The sequence below is a fragment of the Argentina silus genome (genome assembly GCF_951799395.1).
Source record: "Argentina silus genome assembly, chromosome: 12".
NCBI classification, from domain to species: domain Eukaryota; kingdom Metazoa; phylum Chordata; class Actinopteri; order Argentiniformes; family Argentinidae; genus Argentina; species Argentina silus.
The window spans coordinates 14,913,882-14,928,881 of NC_139666.1; the positions used below are offsets into that span (position 1 = coordinate 14,913,882).

The following is a 15,000-nucleotide window of genomic DNA, read 5'->3' on the forward strand; positions in this document are numbered from 1 at the left end:
TCTGCCTGCCGTGAGTAATACTGGCTCTGGCCAACCCCGGGGCAGTGGGGACTGCAGTCTGGAGAGGGTAGGCACAGGGGTCTGGCTCTACATGCGTATATGTACCTGGACCAGATTGGCCTCCTTGGGCTAATGGTACCTGTGGATAACAGCTTGTCATTGAATGCCATGTTGAACGTTTGTGGAACATACCAAATTGAAATGCAAATAGAGTGCAGGTTTAAACTAAAGTACAGATTACATTTGATTTAGGTCATTATCAGTGTAGAGTCAGCACTGACGATGGTGATGGGTTATTTCATTCGTATTCACAGATTATGTGATTTCTTTCATTTGTACAGTGATGTGTGTGTGGCATGAAGCTAGCCACACTGTTTACCCCCATTGATGGGCTGTGTGTGTGTGTGTGTGTGTGTGTGTGTGTGTGTGTGTGTGTGTGTGTGTGTGTGTGTGTGTGTGTGTGTGTGTGTGTGTGTGTGTGACATCTGCCTGTGTGTTCACACACTGCTTGGGGGGAGGTGGTTGGCTAGTGGTGATGAGCGAGCTCTACAGGGGTAATAATCTCTCATTACCCACGTTCCCCTGGTGCTCCTGGGCTGGCGAGTGTGACGAGATTCTTCCCACGGGCAGAGAGAGTGGAGTCACTCACTCGATATATTACCTCCCCTCTCCCTTTATCCCCCTCCCTCGTCCCCTCTCTCTCTCTTTTTGTCGCCTCTCTTACCCTCTACAACCCCACCTCCCCTCTCTCCATCTCCACTGTCTCTCTCTCCCCCCCTCCCCTATATTTCAATATATCCCAGTTCAGCAAGAAGGGATCCATCCATCAGGCTGGAGATGTGCTGTTTATGTCCCCTGCTGCCCATCACAATCCTGGGCTGGCTCTGCGTTGGTCTGCGTTTGCATAACAACATCATTCAGCCTTGTTACATGTCACCCTTCTGGTACAAACCAGGGAAGAACACAGAAGAGCGATATCTGATGATATCCATTAAATCTGAATTTACTCATGTTTGAATACACACAGAATTTGAACAACACTAGATCAGTATAAATCATTGGCACCATTGTGTAGTTACAGGTTCTGAAATCCATGTATCGTAAATGACAAGAATTCAAGTATCATGTATATATATATATATATATAAAAATATAAAGGCCAGTCAATTGCGGACTGGATATATATTTTCTATATTGGTTTTCTTTTCAGGGCATGTGAAAAAGAGAGAACACATTTATTAGAAGTTGTGTAGGGGCTGGACTAAAGGGAGGGTCTGTGTGAAATGATACCTCAAAGCTAAATGGGTTTATGTCTTTTATGTCTGTGTCTCCCACTGATTGTACAGGGATGTCATTTCACACATGAATGTCTCACTCTGCTGTCCGTCTGCGTAGTTAGCACCTTAACATTACACGCGCCTGCAAGCCTCAGGCTAACCACCAACAGAGAGAGAGAGAGAGAGAGAGAGAGAGAGAGAGAGAGAGAGAGAGAGAGAGAGAGAGCGAGAGAGAGTTTTAAAAAAACACCACAGAGGAATTTAAATTCTCTAAATGTCCCGAACAGATTTCCCCTTAATCTGAGATGCAGATTTTTAATATACTTTGACGACAGACTCGACAGCAAATAAAACTGCAGTTTTGTCTCATTACAGCGTCGTAAAGGGACCTGTGTGCTTGGGGCTAGATTTACCACCGCTGGGGCTCTCATCATGAGGAGAGCGTTTAGTGGTGGTCCCTGTAGTCGCCTGCTGATTAGACCAAAACATCCCCCTAATAACCTTAACAAGAACAACGCCTCAGGAACCTCCACACCTCCTCAGAGATAGAGAGAGATAGCTGAGGGCAACTCATCCTCCTTTCAATAGTCTCTCTTCTCAAAGTCACCCCTTTCTCCTCTCCTCCTTCTGAACTTCTGAAGCACCATCCCCTTATTGTTCAGCAAAACTCCCCCCTATCCTCCTCCTTTTTCATTTAACTAAATGGGGGGACCCACGGTTTTTCATGGAATTGAGTTGGTTACGGTTGAAGTATCCAGACCCCTGAAGTTGCTCACAGCATTCATATTAAGGAAAACAATCCTATGAATACATACTGAAATATATCAGGAACCTGACCTCTGAGATAAGAACCATCCTGAAAGCTGAGGGAGGCAATGAGAACAAAAGAATATACAGAATGATAGCGTGTAAAGCCGTAGGGGGCTGTTTTATATTGCAACTCCCTCTGAGAGTTATCCCTCTGTGGACTGTTTTTATCGATATGATACTTTACATTTTCATGGCCTCTTAACACACACACACACACACACACACACACACACACACACACACACACACACACACACACACACACACACACACCCGCACACATGCACACACACACACACGCGCGCACACACACACTGTCTTCCCATTTTCCATAGTATCATGTAGGCTACACTGTACAGACCACTAACCTACTCCCTCATCGAGGCATTAGAGTCACATCAAATATGCAACAATAAATATTCACTATGCAAATGACCCGCACTTTGTTTTAAAGCGAATGGCCTTTTTCCCCCATACATCTCGGCAGTTCCTGAGCAGGCACGATTAAATCATCACAGATTACTTTGATCTTTTCTTCGCCTCACAGTTCACACATAGCCATGCTCTGATGTTTGCCATAGCCTATCCTATAGCTCTGTTGGAGTTTAATCTGCAGCGCCCTCTAGAGACACTCACAGGAATGGAGGGAGAGTCCCGCCTTGACGTCAGATGGTAAGTGAGTCAACGCTGTCATGTGAAAATCAGGGGAGTCAGTCCAGCTGGAAACTACCAGGAAATCAAAGCTTGACGATTAGGCTAGGGCTGCCGAGAGGGAGCAGAGAAGTTGTTTTAGCAATTTAGTTATAGAAGTGAAAGGGGTTTGTATTTTTTTTTTATTTGACCAATTGCTTTTAGCGCCATGGCTTCCCTGTTCAAGAAGAAGACAGTTGACGGTAAGTTTTGTTTTTCCACTGGTAGTTTGTGAAAGCTAAACACAAACTTTATTGACAAAGCACGAACCAACTCTCTGACGAGCCTGTTTTACCTGTTTTGTCTTATCCCATTTGAAAATAGAAGATGCAAAGTCACGGAATTACGTTAGCTGTGTGTAATTTAACTAAGTCTGTTGTCCAAAGATACAGTAATGGATCTTAGCTGAAATAAACGAGTTATTTTTTTACATTATAAAATGGTAAACATTTTTAAAGCTCAGTGTATGCCAATTATGTTTTTCAACGAGGTTTTTACATTACATGTAAACAGTGAAACTTCACAAATGACGTGGTTAGATTAATCTGATGAGGCTACTTTGTAACCAATTGTAGTCATGAACATCATGATCTAAATCCTGTAAGAAGGCTTCTGAGGGAGGGAGAAGGCAAGCATGTGATCCAAAAATAGTGTTAGTTGTTTCATTGTAATCTTTAAAGATTAGATTGATTTGTGTTAGGCGCCACAGGCTGCTCCTGTATCTATCCTCAGTAACCTACCTCATACAATTGACTACTTTAGTTCAGTATAATATTGATCAGAAGGTTTTCTCAAGGTTTTCAGTCATCAGAATGTTTTTCACATTATGAAATGTCTCTCTGTATCTTGTCAAAAGGGTGCACAATGCATGAAGTAAGGATGGTGTGTGTGTGTGTGATATCGATATCTATATCTATATATATATATATATCTATATATATATATATCACACACACACACACACCATCCTTCATGTATCCTTACTACATATATAAAGGATGCCGAAAAGGAGCACTTCAGAAATATGGCCATTATTGGCAACTGACAAGGCAGTTCTCACATGAAATATATATATATAATCTCAATATACACACAAACCTGGACAAGCATATCATATGGTGCTTAAATTAGAAAATAACAATGTCACCTCATCGTGAATTATATTGCCATTTTGAGCTGTCAAAATACTTTCTGATGCCTTCCATCAAAATGTCTTGGTCAATATAGGTCAATCTAAGTCATCAACCTCACAAGGTCAAAATGCACTAAGGCTTTTGGCTAATAAGAATCTAAAATAAATCTGTTACTAAATAATGTATCACTTCTCAGACAGAAACTTATTGCAAGTTTCTGTCTAATTAAAAATTAATAAGTTTTCCCGTCTTAACACAGTCTCGTCAATAAACTGCTTACCGTAAGCTTACCTTCACTCAATGCCATTGAGAGGAAAGGATGTCTCGGTGATGTCTTGATGCAGTATCTCCCTCCCTCCCTCCCTCCCTTTTCCTCTCTTTTTCTCTCTCTCTTTTGGCGTTGTATGGCAGCGGTTGCCCGGTGTTGGCGTGCCGCAGTATCCCGTCGTTGGGCGTATGATGGCATGCGAGGGTTAGATCTCACATATTTGTAGACGATATCCCTCCCTCTTTGAGACGTTTTCGATACGTCACCTTGTACGTATGTACGCTTCGCTCTCACAAGTGGTCCCACACTCTCATGAGTTTTGGGAGGTGATGAGGGCACCAAATATGCCAAGATACCAAAGGATCTTCTCTTCTTTTTGTATTTAGATCCAGCTATATCATTATTTTCAACTTTTAAAACTTATTTTCAATTGTTGTGAAAGTCTGCAATTCTGCATACAAATGCATTTACCTTTTTATTTATTTATTTAGTCTTCTCTTTTTTTTCTTTTTTTCTTTTTAAACTTTAAGAAATATTTCTTTCTTTCATTATTTGTACATTTAACCTGCAATTTTCGCCTTGGGTGGCAGTTATTTCCAAATCAACTTGAGAACAGATGTTTCATACAACTGTTCAATCTTAGTTTGGGCATTCTACCATTGATTTAGCCTACTTGTTCACACTCAAAAGTAGGCCTACGTGTCACAACATTTTCTATGGGTTTCAGGAAAGTCCTCCTAGTGGGATTGGATGACTACAGTCACTGAATAGTTTACATTTTGTAGAACATATCCAGTCTCCATAGTAAGGGGTTAGGATTAGTGCCCATTGGACTGTAGAGTGGACCAATGGGAGTCGACTGTAAGGAAAGTGCTCAGTGCTGGGCTTAGTGTGTGTGTGTGTGTGTGTGTGTGTGTGTGTGTACATGCTCTGTGACCATGTAATTGCCATACCTGGGGGTGTTGGCTCAGACAAGGGCTGATGGCAATGTAGCGTCCTTTACACTTGTACAAGAGATAGAATGGGATACTCGCAGCAGGGTGCGTAGGTGTGTGTGTGCCTCTGACTGGTTTCCCCTTGCTCATAAACCACGGTTGGGTGTGTGACTTGGGGACATGCAGTGACTTATACTGGAGTACGATCTTTTTATTGACCCTCCCTTATCCATTTGCCTATATGTCATTTTGTCATTATTGCTTCTGTATTCAAGCATGAGCCGGTATGTTTGGCATTACATAAAACATGTCATCCAGACATATTAGAGTAGAGATGTAGCTGATCTAATGAAGCCTAGTTCACTACTGAATCTGCACGGCTTTGTACTAGTGTGAGCATCCCGAGCACACTCGTTCAGCAGTCTCTGTTATCTGTTCTGATGACTCGGTGGTATTTGGAGCATGGTGTCTGTAATACGCACACACACACACGCGCACACACAGGCACACACAGGCGGGTAATGGGAAGTGAGTGAGGCAGGGATGGTTTGGATTCTTGCCTCAGCTCTGTGAGTGAGGAATGCACTGTGTCTATTGTCCCTGTCTGTTGAACCCGTGTGAACAGCCCTGTGCTCCTGCAGTATGCTGTACAGCAGGGTTGTCAGACATGTGGCCCGCCATTTCAAATGGCCCGCCAAAAGAAAACATATTTTCTTTTTTAATATTTTTTTTCAAAATTAAATGAACCTTTTTTGAATAAGAAAAAAAACCCAGAAAGACTAAAATCTCAAACAACCTGTGTAGGAATTCTAATATCTTACATACCAATACATACAAATGATGTCTGAGGCGGTCTGGTTTGGCCTGGAGAAGACAAAAGTGACGCCTGGGCTAAAATGACTGACACTCCTGCTGTAGAGGAAGCCTGTTAAGTTTAGCCAGATATTTAGTTATTGGATATGGAAACCCTCTTATTTAAAAATGTATTACCCATGCAGACATATAGGTCATGCAATTTATAAAGTGCTGTGAATGTCTTTTGAATTAGATTTTTTTTTTTTAAACTTTACAACTTTCTGTGATTGCTAGTCTAATGTCTTCTCTCCGTCTCTCCTCATTTCCCTCCATCTCTCCTCGTTTCCATCTCTCCTCATTTCCCCCTCCCTCCCTCTCTCCCTCCCTCTCTCCCTCCCTCCCTCCCTCTCTCTCAGATGTTATCAAGGAGCAGACTAAGGAGCTGCGCGGCACTCAGAGACAGATCACCAGAGACAGAACCGCTCTGGAGAGGCAGGAGAAACAAATGGTGAGACACACACACACACACACACACACTGTTTTAGCCTCCAGTAGTACACCTTTCCTGTAGATTACTGCTTATTGCATCAAACGTAATTGAGTGTAGGCCAATCCAGATCCTTCCCCCCTGCCTAGCCTTACTTCCTTTTTCTGCTATCTCCCATACAAGCTCATTGGCTAAAAGATAATAGATGTAATTGAAAAGACAGGATTGGATAGGTTGAATAGCTGCAGGGTAGAGGGGAGGAAGAACACACCCACAGGCACAGCCACCATACACACACTATATGAACAGCAGAATAGAACATTTCCCTACGTTTCCCTCTTTCAGAAAGATTAAAAGAAGACGCGTTCTGCTCTCTGTTGTCTTAAGTAAACATCATACAGGGCATAATTGCCTCCTAAGGGATCCGGTTTTTATTCACCATTAATTTTTCCTCTAATTAATCTATTTCTTTTGCTTTGTAGTTGGTCTAAATATCCATTCTTCAGAAATGGAAGTGACCTATATTGTAGTTTAGCATAAATGTGAATCCCCCTCCGCCACACACACACACACTTCCTCATTTCCTCTTCTGGGTCTTCTGTAGTCCTGTGAGAGAGACTCACTAGCAAAAAATAGTTTTGGGGAAAATAGAGTTTTTGGGACATAACAATAGTTTTCTACTTCGGTATATCCAGATCCTTCTGTTTTCTGTAGGATATACTGTGTGCACACTCTTAGATGGATTCGGGCTCATGAATTAGCTGATATGGGCCTAGTTGTCAACCCTTTGAGAGAACAGAATAGCACTGTAGCAGATCCCACTTGATTCATTATTTATTATATTATTAGAGGAAAAGGTAGTTGTTGTTTTTTTGTCCCAGTTGAAATATAGCACTGGCCCCGTGATTATGAGACAAGCAGAATGCCCCATAAGAGTCTGTGAACACTGCATCCCTCCATCTCTGTGACAGCGTCGTCTATCTGTCCCGTCCCTTCTGCCTACTGTTGACAGGCCAGTAAAGTATCAGTAATAAGCTCACATCAGCAGCAACCAGTCACTGGCCTATATTTCATATATTTTATATTTCAGGCTCAGAATTCTCAGGTTCAGGTTTATTGCAGATGACATATATTATACAGCGTTATTGTCAACGTTGCATCCTAAATTTTTCCTCTGAGAGACTCTGCTCTCCTCCTGTCGTTAATTTCTGTGTGTGTGCGTATGCTTGAGTTCACGTGTATGTAAGTGCCTGCTCAGCACAGGGAGAGACACCGGGAGAGCGGAGAGCATTATCCCTGTAATGATATACATTAATGAAGGATTATTATTGTTTAAAGAACATGCTCTTCAAAACAAATAAATTCAAGGAGGACAAACAAGTCTTCTGCAGTGCTGAAAGGCCTGGCTAGCTAATGCAACCTGGAGCTGTAATATGGTCCCAGGGGAGGCTATTACTGTACATACATAAATACATATACACACACACACACACACTCACGTGTTTTGCATTGATGCAGTTTGTGTGTGACATACCTTGGGTAACTATATTTGTTCACTTGTTTACCATGGCAAAAAGGGTTGTTTGGTCTGCATTACACATTATGAGTCCCAGGGGAACCTTATGGATGTTTGTTTATGTATGAACAGTGTGTATGTGCAAATGTGTGTGTATGAATCTATACATGGTGGAGCTTCTAAAGATTAACTGTAATGCCCCCCCCCCCCCCCCCCCCCCCCCCTATCTGTAGGAGATGGAGATAAAGAAGATGGCTAAGTCTGGTAACCGGGAGGCCTGTAAGATCCTGGCCAAGCAGCTGGTTCAGCTGAGGAAGCAGAAGAACAGGACCTATGCTGTCAGTTCAAAGGTCACCTCCATGTCAACCCAGACCAAGGTCATGAACTCTCAGATGAAGATGGCCGGAGCCATGTCTGCTACAGCCAAGGTAAAGCAACTAACCCGACCCCTAGCCTCAACCTATTTACACACACACACACGCACACACACACACACACACACACCCATCTCTGATATCTCATTAGATAGAGAATACTGTATATGGTGTAGGACTTGAACTGTACTTCTCCATAGAACTAGCTTTTATCAGTGTTTCATGAGTGCATTGAAGTTCCCCTCCACACACAAATGTTTTATTTAGTTCCTGTAAATGAGGCCAAAACAGTCCCAGTAACCCAGTTAAAAAAGATCCTCCAAAACAGTGCAGTTCAAAGGAATCCCCTCTGAATGTGTAATTAGTGTGTGTGAGTGTGAGTGTGTGTGTGTGTGAAGGCTTTGTCTGTATTCTGCCCCCCTTAGGAAAGTAAGTTTGTAATTAGGCTGAATGTTTCCAAGATCAGTGACATTATTGCGTCATCCTCAGAATTGACCTGTCTTAAGCTTTCCGGCAGAGAGCCACTGTCAAAAATGTTTATTTTATTTGACTATTATTATTATTATTATTATTATTATTATTATTATTATTATATTAGTATGTATTACCCCAGTTTTATTATTCATGTTTGGTGCTCTAAATGTGAACTAGTTAAAGCTGTTAAATGTTTATCAATATTTCAGTGTTTGTTATTAATGTATTAATGAAAAAGCTGTTTGCAATCCTAACAATGTCTCCAAGTGTCACACTTAATTAAACATGTTCAGGATGGCTAATTGGCTTGCAGGGATGCATCATGTACAGAGATGTTTTACTGGAGAGGTCAGAGATAATTAGGCCTGATTCTAATGGTGTGTGATGAAGTATAGGACAGTTATAATAAGCCCTTTGTCTTCTGTGTGGAGTTTTGATTTCACAGCCCCATACACAGCCTCCTCTATGAATAGACATTACTGTGGGCATGCATTGAGCCTCCTCACTAAAAACAGTGACACTGTTTTGGAAAAACAATTTTGGAAAAATATGCAAATTGAAACTAATTAGATGTGGAGCTTGTTTGCCTGCTTCAGACTCCAGTGAAAGTAGGCCATGCTTGTGTCAATATTGCACACCGGCAGGAAGTGTGTGTGTGTGTGTGTGTGTGTGTGTGTGTGTGTGTGCGTGCGCTTCCTGAGAGTTGCTCTATGGGTGTACAGTAGCTATCAGTTGAGGGACTGATGTCTCCAACAGTGTCAGGTGTGTGCATATATGTGTTTTGCAATGCAAGGCAGTGTGTAAATCTCAGGGCTTCAAAAGACACCTGGTTCCACAGAGAGCTCAGCCTAGCTGACTCTGACTTCCTGTACTGCACAGCGAAATATAACTCACTCACTAAGCCCACAGAAATAGATTCAATATTCCAAACAGACACCATCACCTGGCCTTTACATCACACACCATCAGAACCAGGCCTAATTATCTCTGCCGGGTCAGACATTAAATGATTTTTATAATGATTCCATGGGTGTATCTGTCTGTGTGTCTGTAGACGATGCAGGCGGTGAATAAGAAGATGGATCCTCAGAAGACCCTCCAGACCATGCAGAACTTCCAGAAGGAGAACATGAAGATGGGCTTGACAGACGACATGAGTAAGAGCTCACACTGATTTACAGGTTTGAAAGATGCATAAAAGCATTTTTCAAAAAAAGAAAAAACAGTCCAAGGTCCAAACAGAACCCCCCCCCCCCCCCCCAAAAAAAAAACACTGATCGATGTGTGGGTCATTGACCTTTCAGATATCTCTGTTCCCATTCTGTATCTGTTATCTCCTCTAACTGCCCTGTCTCTCTCTCTCTCTCTCTCTCTTTCTTTCCCCCCCTCCAGTCAATGACACTCTAGATGAGATCTTTGATGAGTCGGGTGATGAGAGGAATCTCAGGACATCGTTAACCAGGTGCTGGATGAGATCGGCATTGATCTCAGGAAAGGTAAGGAGACACCCATGCCCTATACCTCATGTCCTATACCCCCAGCCCCAGCCCACCCCTGCCCACCTGCTGTGTGAATGCTGGGTGCGGGGGCAGCGGGGGTAGCGGGGGGTAGCCCTCTGTCTGCCTGTAGACTCTGCCTCTTGGGATGGGAGGCTCTTGCAGTACATTTGGTGGTGTCTGGCTCCCCCTGGGGGTCAGTTACTCTCCACTACCGCTTAGCTGTGTGTGTTCTGATTTAAATAACTGTTGAAATACATTTGAATAGTGTGTTTAGTGTTATATTACAGTAAGTTCTGTGTTCATGTGGTGTAATGGTGTGTTACAGATGGTGAGAGCGCCTGCAGCAGGGAAGGGTCTTCCCAGCACAGCCTCCCCAAACGAGCCACCATCTCCGACGACGAGATCGAGAGACAGCTCAAAGCCCTGGAGTGGACTAAAACACCCCCCCCCCCCCCCCCCCCCACACACACACACACACACACACACACACAAGTCAGGCTGATGGCCCATAGGGTCTGAGACTGGAGTGGTGTTGAACAGCTGATAGATTTATGAAGGAATAATGTGTCATATGAACTGAGCAAAAATGAGCCATGCACTCCTCGAGGGCCTCTCTCTCTGCAAGGGCTACAATCTGCCACCCTGTAGCCTGCAGATTAGAAGGATGCTGTAATGTACATACGCCTCACTGAATTTTTGTATGTTTACATTGTATAGTTTGCATGGGTTCTCCATTGGTCTGAGGGCTATCCGTGTTAACCCACTGTTTATATCTAACTTATGTTGTATGGGGAGGAGGAAGTAATAATCATCATTATTGTTATTCTCTATGTTCTGATATCTTTAGGTACACTACGGTAGATACTGGTGATGCCATTATGATAGCGCGTCTAACACACTGACACTGACTCATGTCGAGCTGACATTAACCCTATAGTAGGATCAGGGTAAGGGCTTGATTTTTCTCACAATTTAACATTTTGCATGAGAATGTGAGGTCATAGCTGAACCAAACTGGATAGCCTACTCTAGGCCACATATCAGTGTGTGTGTGAAATAATAATACTATGCTAATTCATACTAATTATCATAAATGTACAATTGACATACTGTATCAGATAATGATGATCTTAACTGCTTGTTTTATACTACTGATTTTAAGCTAATTTGATGATAATGTTATGGCTTTGTGTCTACTCTGATAATGTTGGTGTATAATTAGTCTCTCTGTGAAGTGGATAGACAGCGACTGCTAGTGTGACTTGTGTTACTAGAAGTCTGAGTCTATCCTGCTCTTTGGCTGCTGTGCAGTTACCATATTTGTTGTTGAAGCTGCCTCATTCAGACACACACACACACACACACACACACACACACACAGCTAATATGACACTGTGATCCAGGTCTGGTCTCTCAATGTCCTCATACAGAGAGCCTATGTACAGAGGGGTGCACATCTAAAGTCACTATGCATACATATTCATTCTCTCTCGCCTGATGGCTCTTTTTGAGGTTTCCTCAAACATCCATGGCTACAGTATGACTGCCAATCAGAGTGAATCCTTTCTTGCTGTCTGATTTCTATTGCTGTCATTAACTGGGTGTCTCATATGTGCAGTGCACACTTGTGCATTTAATTCATCTTTAAAACAGATTTAAATGGGTTTCTAATGGTTCTCTAATAGTCTTCCGTTCTGTTCACTGCTGTGTCAGAGAGAACACTGAAACAGTTTCATACAGGGACCATTGGGATTGGTAATACCTAGATTATTTTCTGTTGATTTGATTTGGGTGCAATTCTCCTGATGCTAGGACATTGAATTAATAAAGGTTGTTTTCATGCTTTGAAACATGTATGTATAGTACTGTATGTAACTTCTGTCATTGTACAGTTTTATTGTTTAGGCTTGAATTAATAATTAATTAATAAAATCTTCATTTACAACCTGCTCTTTGTTCTGCCTGTTTTTTGTCTAACAGCATCATCCATCCAGCACTAATCCTTTGTTTATATGAAATGTATTACATGCTGTAGTGGTCTTTGGGAGATGTCTGACCCATGTCGTGAATGATTTGTTTCACCAGCTAGTATGAAGCTAGTACTTCATACTTGGGTAGTTTGTGCACCTTTTCAGAGAACAGACATACACTGCTACTGTTTTTAATATTGAGCTGAGTGTGTGAGAATACAGAGGTAAGCGACATATAATGGGGATAGGTTGCTCTGTTTAGACCTTCTTACAGGACAATCACATTTCATCCATTCAGAATCTGTTCTATTTCCCCCCCCCCCCCCCCCCCCCATCATTTCTCACAATTAAAGACAGACTGCAACTTCACAAGTCAATAAGATCCATCTACAAACCAGACCTGGACATCCTAATGTCTTCAACTCAGTCCTCCAGTAGTTTTTGCTTTCTTTGTTTCTTTGAACATTTATCTCCTATGATTACAACAGAGAGGTAGATGTAGAGGTAGATGAGGATCATTAATAACTCCCTGATGACACTGGACCCTGTTGCCATTGGAGAACAGTTACATCTCTGCTTTAGGTACAGGCAGACGTGAAGCCTCATAAAAGCTTCTCTCTCGCTCTCTCTTGCTCTCATTCTCTCTCTCTCTCTCACTCTTGCTCTCTCTCGCTCTCTCTCACTCTCTCTCTCACACTCTCTTGCTCTCTCACAAACCCATTATGAGTATGTCTGCTGTCTCACCCAGGCATCAATATAATATCCATAAACCCAGGTAGGCTAGAACAGCAGTATAACCTCGCAATGATAGCATGTGTCATATAAACCAGAGGCAGTAAATGAGCTCATTGTGGAGGGCCTCTTCTCTGTGTTCCTCTCCTGGGGGCATCCAGTCCCAGGCTTCCCTCTGCTGTTCCAGGCTCCCTGGTGATCAGAGCTCCCGTCAGACCATAGGGCTAATACAGAGACGCTGAGTCTCTACAGAGTATGTCTGTTTCTTCTGCTGTTTGTCCTTCCTAATAAAGGGGATCCCAATGAGATACAGTCTCAGCCTCTCTCTCTAGTCTCAGCCTCTCTCTAGTCTCAGCCTCTCTCTCTAGTCTCAGCCTCTCTCTAGTCTCAGCCTCTCTCTCTAGTCTCAGCCTCTCTCTAGTCTCAGCCTCTCTCTACAGTCTCAGCCTCTCTCTAGTCTCAGCCTCTCTCTAGTCTCAGCTCTCTCTACAGTCTCAGCCTCTCTCTAGTCTCAGCCTCTCTCTAGTCTCAGCCTCTCTACAGTCTCAGCCTCCCTAGTGGCACCCTGGATCTCCCTGGTCTCCCCTCGGAGTCACTGTTATATTATGCATATGGCCTTGCTGTAAGATCGCAAACCTGCTGACGATTGCATATATTGTACAGTAGGGACAATGTTCTGCTGTTTAGTTGATTTATACCTCATTCAGAGCTGTTCTGATAGGATGCACTCATACAGCTATATTTATTATGCCCTAGTGAGATTTTTTATGATATGGACAGGCTAAGAGGACAGGCTGTGTTTATGTATTTATTCATAGAAACACATCAACCCATCAGTAGATATGAAAAATGCCACATACAATGAAGTATAGAGATCATATGAATTGTGATTTCTTACAGCTCTCTCTTGGTAGCTTCAAAGATATCCCGGACACTGCAGCACTAATCTATCAATAAATTAAATAAAACAAATCAAATAAATAATCTTTACACATATGCCAGTGCTCAAAACATATTTCTATGTCATTCATTTATCTCAGATAGATTACAGAGCAGTAATACGTATATATTACTATATTTTCAAGTATTGGAATACAGTGGTAGGCTCTTCTGGTTTGTTTGTTTTTTGGTCACTTCATCTTGGATGTTGCAGTGTAGTATGTCTCTCCATTATGAGGACAGGTGCTCCTCATATCCATCACCTAAACCAGGTCATCTCCTCTCCTCTGACTGACTGTTGCTGTGTGGATTTACTCATCATTCTGGATTTACTACTGTAGACATCAATAAGTATGAAAAATGGTACATATGAGACAGTACAAGGTCAGCATGTGTTTACATTTGTCAACAAAATGTCTGAATATGTCTTGACACATTCCACTGCCTGTTTAAAAATAAAAATGTAGAATGTGCACAATAAGTCATTACATTTAATATATTACATCTCAGATAAAAATGTTTATAATAAAGTCACAAGGAAATATATGAACATTATTTGATTTTTTAACCAGACCAGACCAGAATCATTATCACATATACATAGCAATATTGTAAATCAGTGGTAGACACTTCAAGTACAGGCAGGTAGTCTGGTAAAGGAAAGAGGCCACATCAGAACTGAGTCTGTACTGCAGACCCAAACTCAAACTCTGCTGTTGCAAGTCTCTTTGATTGACTTTAGGAGACCAGTGTGAATCCATCCGTAACGTGTATCAGGTCATCTCCTGTGCATTCATCAGAAAGGCACAATGTTCATCTGTGGATGAGCATGCAAGAGCCATGTTCCTCTGTTCCTCTCAACTCTTGATTTCAGTAGAACAGATTGTTGTTAGGTATGAAGTGAGGTTCCTCCCTTAGCTTGTGTAAGGTAAATGTCACATGTGGGCAATGCAGTTAAAGATAAGAAAACAGACCATATTGCAAGCTTTATCTGATGGGGCTCTCCTTGGACAGGTAGGAGCTGTGATGGAGGCTGGTTTTGACCCGCTTCTCCCGTTGCCGACGGTTACAGAACCACACCCGGACCACCTCCTTCTCCAG

The 15,000-nt window shown here is 42.3% G+C and overlaps 2 protein-coding genes across 2 annotated transcripts in view; one reads left to right on the forward strand and one right to left on the reverse strand.

Moving 5' to 3' along the window:
* Window positions 1–2,775: 2,775 nt before the first annotated feature.
* chmp2ba (charged multivesicular body protein 2Ba) lies at window positions 2,776–12,207 on the forward strand. Its single transcript, XM_083682171.1, is given in 9 exon segments — window positions 2,776–2,980; window positions 6,325–6,416; window positions 8,145–8,339; window positions 9,814–9,916; window positions 10,152–10,190; window positions 10,193–10,241; window positions 10,243–10,255; window positions 10,584–10,629; window positions 10,632–12,207. Coding segments are annotated over 9 exon segments (717 nt in total). The 5' UTR covers window positions 2,776–2,946; the 3' UTR covers window positions 10,778–12,207.
* Window positions 12,208–14,886: 2,679 nt separating this feature from the next.
* pou1f1 (POU class 1 homeobox 1) overlaps window positions 14,887–15,000 on the reverse strand; it is a gene marked incomplete at both ends in the record, with an annotated part of 3,583 nt that continues 3,469 nt past the window's right edge. The window contains one exon of the mRNA XM_083682609.1: window positions 14,887–15,000. This exon is cut by the window's right edge and continues 91 nt beyond it. Within this exon, the coding sequence (XP_083538735.1) occupies window positions 14,887–15,000 (114 nt within the window).